This window comes from Giraffa tippelskirchi, chromosome X, assembly GCF_054371585.1.
Source record: "Giraffa tippelskirchi isolate mGirTip1 chromosome X, T2T-mGirTip1v1.2.pri, whole genome shotgun sequence".
Taxonomy (NCBI): Eukaryota; Metazoa; Chordata; class Mammalia; order Artiodactyla; family Giraffidae; genus Giraffa; species Giraffa tippelskirchi.
Window position 1 is genome coordinate 76,295,638 of NC_137289.1, and position 12,010 is coordinate 76,307,647.

At 34.7% G+C, this 12,010-nt stretch overlaps 1 protein-coding gene across 1 annotated transcript in view; it reads left to right on the top strand.

Annotated features, from left to right (window-relative positions):
* POF1B (POF1B actin binding protein) overlaps positions 1-12,010 on the top strand; it is a 105,198-nt gene that overhangs the window by 43,473 nt on the left and 49,715 nt on the right. The window contains exons 5-6 of the mRNA XM_081564053.1: positions 151-252; positions 5,197-5,379. Of these exons, the coding sequence (XP_081420179.1) occupies positions 151-252; positions 5,197-5,379 (285 nt within the window). The remainder of the gene's footprint in view (positions 1-150; positions 253-5,196; positions 5,380-12,010) is intronic.

A 12,010-nucleotide genomic window follows, 5' to 3' on the forward strand; every position in this document is an offset into this window, starting at 1 on the left:
TTTCTCAGAACCTTATTGGAATGTCATTTCCTTTTCTCCTAATATCTGCCCCTACTTTGGTATTTATTGGAGACTGCATATTTGCTTAAGTTCAGTTTCCTCCAAAAAGCTAACTTTCAAAGCAAAATGCAACTTTTACTGTCTTTGTAGGAACCTCTGTCGCCATTCCTAAGAGGAGGGCATTTCTTTCCAGGAAATAATGTGATTTATGAAAAAACCATAAGAAAAGTGGAGAAGCTAAATATGGATCAGGTATGTGAAATTTGTTTTAAGGCTTATTTTATAAGTGTATACTTTTGAATTATAAATATTTTAATAGAGTTAAAATGACATTCAATTTTCAAGTGCCAGGTGAGACCACTATAAGTCATAATAATACTTCTTTATATTTGCAGCCCTTCATATCATCCTTAACAATTTCATTTCCATTTCTTCATTTGAAGTATTGTTGTCCCCATTTTACTGAAAGAGAAACTGAAATGAAGACATGCTCAGTCATGGAGAAAATTAATGGTAGAATCTGAATTTAATATAGATATCTCAGTGTTTTGTACATTTCTTTTAAACTAGGCTCACAAAAATAATAATTTAAAACATTGTAATTTTGTCTCAATTAATTTAATATGAAATGAATTTCTAAATGAGCACTATGAACAGATGGACAAAATACTGTATACTGTAAAAGATCTAGAAAATGAAAGCTTGAAGTCAGGTTTTTGAAATTCCATTAAGCTTAACTGAGACCAAGTACAGAGTACAAAGCTACAGCAGGGTGATGGTAATTGCATGGCATTTAGAGCTCCTCCCTCCTTGTGCCCTTCCATCCTTCAAGCAGAGTTGTTACTGAAACTAGTAGAGGTTTCACATTGACCTGCTCAATGGGTACAAGCATGCTCAGGCCAGACAAAGCCTGGGATTTATATCTTGAACTAGGTTAGTGTAATAGCTTCTTAGGCCTTCGGTAGCAAAGTACTACAATCTGAATGACTTGAAACAGCAGAAATTTATTGTCTCACAGTTTTGGAGGCCAGAACTATGAAATAACCATATTGGAAGGGCCATGCCTCCTCTAAAACCTCTATGGAAGGAACTCTTCCCTTCCTATCTCCTAGTTTCTGGTGGCCTCAGGTGTCCTTTGGCTTGTAAATGCATAATTTTAATTCTCCATAGTCACATAGCATCCTCCCTGTGTGTCTTCATGTGGTCTTCCCTGTGTGCATGTTTGTCTCTGTGTCCAAATTTCCCCTTTTCATGAGGACACAAGTTATGCTTGATTAGGACTTATTCTAATAACCTCATTTTAACTTGATTACCTCTGTAAAGACCCTGTTTCCAAGTAAGTTCACATTCTGAAATACTGGGAGTTAGGACTTAAACGATTTTTTGGGGGGAGGCACAATTCAACCCATAACAGGTAGTTAAATATTATCAAACAAATTTTGATCACAAAATCATGTTTTCTCATATACAAATGAAACATTAAAATATACTAAATTCTCCTTTTTCATTTTTCTTGACATGAGAACATATCTTGTTTTTATTAGTATTTATGGGCAGTTGTTACCCAGTTCATTGGAACTAATACATTATTTACTCATTTGATACCCAGTAATAATGAAATAGAGTAAGCTCTCAGAATCATAAACATCCAAATATTTAAGATTATGGTCTGCTTTGAAAATTGGATATAATCTGATGGATTTAGTATAGTACATATTAAACACATATTTTCCAGTTTCTGTACATTATGATACAAAATACAAAAATTTCATGAAATGTCGGTTTTTCAAAAGACACTTTCTTCAAGCTACTAGGTTATAACATCTGTCCTTTAACTGAATTCCCAAAACAGTAAGCTTGACAATTTTAAGTAGTAAGGAATTTTTGAGATACATCCTTTCATACTGCTTCCAACTTCGTGTTTCAAAGGGAATAAACAGCTTTTCTAAATCTTGGCCCTAGAAAAAATATTGAATATCCTGTACATTATTATTGCTACATATCTGGAACAATTAAAGATGTTTTCAGTGAACATTGCTGCTAGTTACTATAATAGCAATAGTTAAATTACTATCAACTTGACTATTTACTTTTATATGTCCACTATTCTTATTAATGATTTAAATGATTTGGGAGTTTTGAAACTGCCATAGGAGACTGCCTAAGGTAAAACGAACCACACATATGAAAATACAACTGCTCTGACGTAGCTTAGTTTCCTCAGTGACAGAAACATAATGGGATGAGCTGGATAAAGCTAGAGTCTGGATGAACCTGCTTAATGCCATTATGAAGTAAAGTGAAGTGAAAGTCGACTCTTTGCGACCCCATGGACTATACAGTCCATGGAATTCTCCAGGCCAGAATACTGGAGTGGGTAGCCTTTCCCTTCTCCAGGGGATCTTCCCAACCCAGGGATCTAACCCAGTTCTCCCACGTTGCAGGTAGATTCTTTACCAGCTGAGCCACAAGGGAAGCCCAAGAATACTGGAGTGGGTAGCCTATCCCTTCTCCAGCAGATCTTCCCAACCCAGGAATTGAACCAAGGTCTTCTGCATTGCAGGAGGATTCTTTACTAACTGAGCTATCAGGGAAGCCAATGTCATCATGAGACTAATTAAAAAAAATGTCATCGTGAGACTAATTCAAATAAGACTAACTTTTAGGAGATGGAACCTGTCCAAAAAAGAGGTCTTTATAGTAGAAGGATGGTAAAGTAATGCCAGTGGCAAGATAATTATCCAATTCATATGGATCAAACCTGGGTCTCCTGCATTGCAGGCAGATTCTTTACCATCAGAGCCAAGAGGGAAGCCTATAAATTGTACTCTGTGTATTTTTTTCTCAAGCAAAAAAGAGAAATGTATGGTAAGATATAGGGTAAATCAGAAATGTTTGAACTTTTGTACATTAAAAACTCAGCTTGTGGTATGTCGCAAAAGTATGAGAAACATGAATATCTTGCTTTGGAAAAATAATTTTAGGAGTCAGGTATGAGGACTGAAAACTGAAAACCTGCTAAGACTTCAGTGGTACCAGTTAGTGGTTCACAGGCCAAATAGGTTCAGGAAAACCACAAGACATCTCAGATGGAGAGACTGTCAACATTCCATTCAAGAGTCAACTGATACATTAATAAGGAAAGATGGTTGAGAAATGGGTTTTGTTTTATTTATTGTTGTTTCAAAGTTTTTCCTCATCTGTTTATTAAAGGACACATTTTTTTTTTCAGGAGGAATTCTGTTTCATTAATGAAACAGCTCCTCACTGGGTGAAAGTTTTCTCCAACTATCACCCCGAATTTTCCTAATTTAGTGTATGAAGGTATTTTGTAACATAAAAGAACAAAATTTTCATACCAAAAATTTGTACAAAAGCTAGATAATACACAGTCAGTCTTCTAAACTGTAGAGATCTTACTTAGTGCTAGTATATTTGTAAAGAAGATTCTGTTTGAAAACAGCTTGGAGAAAATGATTCTATGAACTGATTCTGTGACCTTTATTTGTATGTTTAACAAGGCAGTTCCTACTTGTAAAATGTGTTTCTTAATACATATTTTTTCCAAAGTATTTTTATATACATGAAAAGATATTTGTATACATGATAAAAATTTCAAAGCATAAAAATATAAAAGGTACAAAAAGAGTGCAAAAAGAGAAAATATATATGGTGCAAAAATCTTCTCTGTCCTGATCCTCTTTTCCCTCAGTTCCTCTTCCCAGAAGCAGTCATTCTTAAAGTGTTTTGGTTCCATGCATGTATTTAAAAGCAGTTGTATATGTTTGTAATTATACATGTATATACATTAAAAATATTATACACAAGGAGTATACTATATTCATTTTTATGCATCTTGTTTCTTCAATTAATACAGTTTGAAAATTGTTCCATATAAAAATTTTAAAATTTGAAGTGCCTTACTTCATTAATATAGGTCACCTTTCCACAGTCAAAAGGAAATAGAGCATTGAATTTATACTTTCAAAGTTAATTGTATGTGCATGAATGTAGCATTATGATTCAAGCAGAGTATTTTTCCTTTGGGTGAAAGTTTTTTGAAAACTGGCTTTCAGGTATCTGTTTCCAAAATAGAATAGAACAAAATAATATAGAAAATTCAAACACACCTGAAATCTCCAAAACTGAAATAACCAGATATCTTTTCTTATTCTGTGCTCAAGGCTTACCAGAAACAAAATCACAGTAAATAAGCAAACAGATTACAAAGATTTAGTTTAAAAACAAGTTCAAAAATACTTTGAGGACAGTACAAATTCAGTCTAATGGTGTGAACGAACTCTGAGCAAGAAGTCATAAGTTCCAGACCCAATTTTCCCATTAATTATATCATCATAAGACCTCTCTGGACCTCATGGTTATTTTTTTTACCTACAAAATTAATGGATTGGGTGATGATTAAGTTGATGATGACGACAATGATAAAATATGATAATGATAATAGTAAATGTTAATCCCCACCTACTTTATACTTGGCACTTTGCAAACATTAGTTAATTTACTCCTCATAGCAACCCAATGATGTACATATTATCTCCCCTTTTACACATGAGGAAACTGAGGCTTATAAAATTGCATATACAGTTTCTCATGATCACAAAGTTAATGGTAGAATCAGAGTTAGAATCTATGTTTTCTGGAACTGAAGGTTCAGTTACTGTTTTCTAATCTTTTTTCTTAATTTATGCTTGATTTTCATAAGCATAAAAACTTCACTTGCCCCCACTGTGATTCTATTATGCTTCTGACATTGAAAGTCACTACCATATATTATTTTATAATTTATATCCATCAATATCTTCAGTATTATAGTATTATTATGCAGTTAGATCCTGAAGTGCCTATTGAATCATCAAAGAAATATCAATTAAAATTAATATTCATTATAGTTTTAGTGTTAAGTGTAACTGGAATATTAACTTAATCAGAACATGAAATTCCCTGGCCAACTTAGGTAAATATTTGGATTGTCACAGCCACCTGATCAAATAAAAATAGAGTTCAGTACAACTTTTTTCCAATGGAATAATTGGAAAACTAATACATCACTTATTAAAACTATAGATCTTAGGGCTTAAATTATCTTGTGAAAGAACACATTCAATTTTTTAAAATGGATTTTCTTTTATTAATAATTTTTATTTTAAGTATTTTTGGCTTGTGTATGTATTTTAGGAATGCTATCCTCAGGTTCAGTGCCATCATCACATTGTTCAACAGCCCCAAATCATCCACTCTCCACACTGTGAACAATCTCATTCTAGTCAGAAAATCCAAACCATCACAGGACGTGATTCAGTTTCTACAAACACTGGAAGTGAACTATGTCACGGTGGCTCAAACCATACACATGAGCAGGTAAGATTAATGAACTGATTCCTTGTAAAATTGAAATAATCTCTTAAACCCTTCTCACACTTCTGTATAGATAACCACATTAAATTTTCATCGAAATATTGAGAGGTTATACCATGGGGATTTGTGTTTTATTATGGCATTTAAAAAAAAAAATTTTCCATCTCTTCTCAGAACACAAAATAATTCAGGTATATTAATACACTAAATCTATGAGGGAAGTTAGGAACTGATAAATGAATACCTAATTTCTAGCTGAATGGGTCCAACAGTTGTACATCATTAAATGTTTTCATGAGATATGATATTTAAATGAACAATTAATTAGAATTGATATTTCTAAGATGATTGTAATGGTCACATTTCACAAGCTGGTAACTTTTATGTTTTCTTTGCAAATTTGGTATATTAACTCGTTACAGTAGGCATACATTTTATTGTGTGTTTCATCAACAAGACAGAAACTAAAACTTAATTGCTAAGAAGAAATCTGTTGGGATGCAATCATCAGTGACTAATTGATGTTCCGAATACTTTGGAACGTTGTAAACATCTGTTATACAGGTGTTAAAGGAAAAAAAAGATGGTCTTGAATCTTGGGAAAACTAGCAATAATAACTGGAACTATGGGGAATAAATCATCATTTGTATATCTTCATATTTTTACCAATAAAAAATAACTTGTTCAACTCACCTCCCTCATAGGCAACTCATAGGTAACTGAAAGACAAAATAAAAAGAATAAGAAAAAATAAAGGACCCTGCCCATATAAGAATATTATTGTTTTATATTAAATATGCATGAGGTTATTTCTAAAGACTGAAACTTTGAGGTATGCACTTTGGCAATATTGGTAAAAACAAAAAAAAGAACCACGAAAGATTTAAAACACCTTTTTTTTCCAAATGGTAAAGCCTAAAATTATCTTTTCCCTGAATATCATATCATGTATGGAAATATTGGCTTTAGAACTACTCTAACATGGTCCAGATGATGTTGAATTTCTTAAATGGATTAGTAATGACAATTAGAAAGATATTTTTTTAGGTTAAATTATTTGAAATTTTCATTTTTTAGGTCAAAGTTCGTCAAAGAGCAACAGTTTCATATGGTTCTATATGTTACTTTGCTTTGCTTCTGTTTCCTCATCTTAAGATTCATCATCCATTTCTTACAGGGTTATTGTAAGAATAAATCATGTCTTGTATGTTAAGCACTTAACCATTGTTGAGTGCTGACAGTAAGTACTTAACAAGTGGTAATTACTAGTTTACAGTAATAATTATTATTTGTAAGCATTAAATCTTCACACCAAGTACTATGAAAAATACAAACATCAGTAAGACATTGTCACATTTCTCTTAGGTGCTTATTATCTAATAGGGGAAGTGGCAAACACATAAAATATTATATAAAGCAAAGTATGTCTGTTATCAAAGGAACATGCAATGAGCTTTGGGAATAGAAGAAAGAAGAAATTAATTTCAGCTCGAAGATGTAGGAAAGCTTTGTTGAGGAGGAAGAGATTGACCTGGGTATTGAAGAGTGAATAGAATTTCCATATGTGGTATGGTGGTGTGTGGCATGGACAATCAAAGAACAGGGAATCATATGAAAACGTCATAAATTTTGGAAAGTACATTTTGGGTTTCAGGAATAGTTGTTTGGTTTGTAAGACAAAGGAGACATGAGATGAAGAGTACTACAGTGCAAGATTAAAATGATATATTAAGGCCAGATCATGAAGCCATTGCCGTGGCACAATCTTAGTTTCTTTTTTTTTCTATTTTTATTCTCTTTATTTTTATTCATTTATTTTATTTTATTTATTTTTAAAATTTATTTATTTTAATTGGAGGCTAATTACTTTACAATATTGTAGTGATTTTGCCATACATTGACATGGGTCTGCCATGGGTGTACATGTATTCCCCATCCTGAACCCCCCTCCTACCTCCCTCCCCATCCTATCCCTCTGGGTCATCCCAGTGCACCATCTCCGAGCACCCTGTCTCATGCATAGAACCTGGACTGGCAATTCGTTTCTCATATGATAATATACATGTTTCAATGCCATTTTCCCTATTCATCCCACCCTCACCCTCTCCCACAAAGTCCAAAAGACTGTTCTATACATCTGTGTCTCTTACGCTGTCCCACATATAGGGTTATCATTGCCATCTTTCTACATTCCATATATATGTGTTAGTATACTGTATTGGTGTTTTTCTTTCTGGCTTACTTCACTCTGTATAATGGGCTCCAGTTTTATCCACCTCATTAGAACTGATTCAAATGTATTCTTTTTAATGGCCGAATAATATTCCATTGTGTATATGTACCACAGCTTTCTTATCCATTCATCTGCTGATGGGCATCTAGGCTGCTTCCATGTCCTGGCTATTATAAACAGTGCTGCAATGAACATTAGGGTACACGTGTCTCTTTCAATTCTGGTTTCCTCGGTGTGTATGCCCAGCAGTGATCAGGGATTTCTGGGTCATATGGCAGTTCTATTTCCAGTTTTTTTAGGAATCTCCACACTGTTCTCCATAGTGGCTGTACTAGTTTGCATTCCCACCAACAGCGTAATAGTGTTCCCTTTTCTCCACACTCTCTCCAGCATTTATTGCTTGTAGATATTTGGATAGCAGCCATTCTGACTGGCGTGAAATGGTACCTCATTGTGGTTTTGATTTGCATTTTTCTGATAATGAGTGATGTTGAGCATCTTTTCATGTGTTTGTTAGTGTTAGTTCGATCTTAGTTTCTTGACCAAGGATTGAACCTGGGCCTTCAGCTGCAAAAGCATGGAGTCATAATCACTGGACAACCAGAGAATTTCTGAAGGTTAAGTTTAAAATTTTGAACTTTATTTGGCAGGCAATGGAGAATGATTGAAGTTTATTAAGTAGGAAAATATTGATAGGTATGATTAGATTAATTCTAGAAGCTTTGTGCAAGATAGATTGAAATATTGATAGTTTTCTTTTCATAGTGATCAGAATGAAGAAGATATCATTATTGCCTTTATTGTTAAGAGAAGAAAACCAAGGTTTGCAGAAGTTGTTACTTGCAAAGGCTTTGCATAGCTAGCATGTGGTAGAGCCAGGATTCATACATAGTTAGCCTGACTCCAGAGCTTACTGAGAGATCCTTCTGGAAGTTGAGTCAGCAGTGTGGAGAGTCCTTGCTCAATAATGTAAACATGAATAGGCCAATGGATTAAGAGTCTGTCACTGGAGAGGCTTTGGTGTTATAACAGAAAGTGGACTAGCTTCAGGGTAGGAAGATCTGAGTTCAAGTCCTAGCTATGTCCTTTTCAAGCTGTGTGTTCTTGATAAATATTAAATCTCTCAGAAATATCCTCATCCATAAACTCTGTTAGTAATGTCTACCTTATAGAGTTGTGGAGAAGGCAATGGCAACCCACTCTAGAACTCTTGCCTGGGAAATCCCATGGACGGAGGAGCCTGGTAGGCTGCAGTCCATGGGGTCGCTGAGAGTCAGACACGACTGAAGCGACTTAGCACCAGCAGTAACAGCACAGAGTTGATGTAAAGACTAAATGAAAATATGTTTGATGTGCTTCATAAACTATAAAGTCTACAACATGAAAAATACGACAGAGAAGGATTTGCAGAGAAAAGATATTAAAAGATGTTTCAGCAGTCAAAGTGTAAAACTTGTTTTGGTTTTGTTTTTAATTAATTTATTTTAATTGGAGGATAATTACTTTATGATATTATTATCTTTTGCCATACAAAGTATAAAACTTAAGCTAAGATAACTACAGTAAGAATGAAGTGAGGGACAATTATCAGAGATGGGAAAAATATCACAGGATTAAGCATCTTGTCCAAAAGCAATGATAATACTATGATATACTTTTATAAGCTTAGTGCAACTAATAATATATTTGACCAAAGCAGATATTGTCTGTTTAGAAAATGGGCAGAGTTAGGTAACTAATATATTACTTTCTATTTTATTATTCATCCTTCAGTTTGAGATTTGGGTTTAGCTCTGGTAAAAGCTGGAGGCTTTTTGTATACTTTTTTTTTCTGGTTTTTCAGTATTTTATGTGGATATAGTTGAAGTGCTGCTGAGAACAGAATAGCCCTGGGAAGCTTAGAGCTGGTAATTTCCACCTATGTGGATTATATAGAATTGGCTCCATTTCTGGTCAAAGTGAGGATGGGGTAACCTGATTGTGCAGATCCCATGGACAAAGCAGGGCAGAAAATGAGTTGTCTCACCTAGGCTCTTTGGTGTTTACATGTTAGTCTTTCACATGAGTGGAAGAGTCTTTGAAGAGTAATAGAGCAGATGTCAGTTAGGCTTTTTTTTTATACTAAAGTTTTACCCATTTTTAGTTTGTGTTTAGAGTTAAATTGCAATTCAGAGGTCAAGGAACACAGACTTTAAATACAATTATTTGGGTTTATAAAACCTGATTCTGCTGAGCTGCGTGATCCTAGGTAATTGACTTTAACTGGACAAAACATCAATTTCCGTATCTATAAACAGGGAGAATCACACTTAACGTGCAGTGTATCTACAATAGAATTAAATGAGATAAAATATGTAAAGTATCTAGCTTAGTGCCAAGCACATAGTAGATGCTCAAATGAATGTTTGAATCTTTACCTTTCCCTCCTCAAACTCAGGCCCCAAATCCTTCAAAGCATCAGAATAGGAAATTGGTTCCCATTATAATAGTTTTCAGTTTAGTTCAGTCGCTCAGCTGTGTCTGACTCTTTGCAACCCCATGGACTGCAGCATGCCAGGCCTCCCTGTCCATCACCAATTCCCGGAGTTTACTCAAACTCATGTCCATTGAGTCGGTGATGCCATCCAACCATCTCATCCTCTGTCATCCCCTTCTTCTCCCACTTTCAATCTTTCCCAGCATCAGGGTCTTTTCAAGTGAGTCAGTTCTTTGCATCAGGTGGCCAAAGTATTGGAGTTTCAGCTTCAGCATCAGCCCTTCCAATGAATATTTGGGACTGATTTCCTTTAGGATGGATTGGTTGGATCTCTGGCTGGCTGTCCAAGGGACTCTCAAGAGTCTTCTCCAACACCACAGTTCAAAAGCATCAATTCTTTGGTGCTCAGCTTTCTTTACAGTCCAACTCTCACATCCATACATGACTAGTAGAAAAGCCATAGTTTTGACTAAACAGACCTTTGTTGGCAAAGTAATGTCTCTGCTTTTTAATATACTGTCTAGTTTGGTCATACCTTTTCTTCCAAGGAGCAAGCGTCTTTTAATTTCATGGTTGCAGTCACTATCTGCAGTGATTTTGGAGCCCCAAAATATAAAGTCTGTCACTGTTTCCATTGTTTCCCCATCTATTTGCCATGACTAAATCACCTTTAAAGTGTCTTCCAAGAAGCATTAAAATATTTTTAAAAATCAAGTGTCCAAAAACCTCGCTTCAAAATATTTCAAATAAAACTAATTTTTGTATGTTTTCCATGGTTCTCCTTAGAAACATCATCATTTTGGTTTCAAATTCAGAACATCACTGATCACATTTCCTTCCTCGAGGACATTAAGAATAACATGCTGTGATCATTTTCATGCTATTAGCAAGGAACAGATAATTCCACATATGTTAGCGACAGGAAAAAGCTCAGCTGAACTCATTTTAGAAGTTGTCATACAGGTGGTGTTTTAAAAAAGTCTCAAATAATTATATATATTATACACACAACTCTTTTGCACTTGACTTGAGACTTCCAAGAAAACTTTTAGAGTCATGGGAAGATGTAAAGGGAAGAGTCCTACTCACTGAGATAGTGCTATTGCCAAGGGAAAATTCTCCAACCTCTGATGTCTTTCTACCATCATTTAAAAATTTAATTTTTGTCAACATCAGGACAGCACAGATCTTAGTGTCAAGTACTTTCTTTTTAATTTATTTTTTAATTGGAGGAAAATTACTTTACAATGTTGTATTGGTTTCTACCATAATTATACTTATATTCCCCTCCCTCTCGACCCTCCTTCCCCTACCCCATCCCACCACTCTATGTCATCACAGAGCCGCCTGGCTGGGCTTCCTGTGTGAAACAGCAACTTCTTACCAGCTATCTGTTTTACACACGGTAGTGTACATATATTTATGCTACTTTCTCGATTCATCCCACTCTCTCTCCTGTTTCTGACAAGTGTCCAGGAAGCTTGTTACAATGTTTATTTAACATAAGTCATTCACTAATGATGGAAACTTAGGGCTGCTTAGCTCAATAAACTCAGCAGTTCTGTCTATTCCCTCACTCAGTCACATGTAGCTCCAGTCCTTCTTCATCTTTATTGCCCTCTTCATCTCATTATCGAAAATGAGCGTCTTTTGTGCAAAATTCTCTTCACTGCTATCCTTTCCCCAAATTTAACTGGTGTCTGTTTTGCACTCATTTTTTTCTTCAACACCACCCTTGTTTGTCTCCTGTTACCTCTTGCTCTTGTGCCCTTTTGAGCTCTTTTTCTGTGACAAACAAAAATTGTTATTTTTTAATCTTAAAAATAGTTTTTTTTTTAATGAAGCAATGCATATAGATAGCTTAAAAGTTCAAAGAGTATTAAATGGCATAAAACAAACAGCAATTTCCTGTCCCAACTCTTTC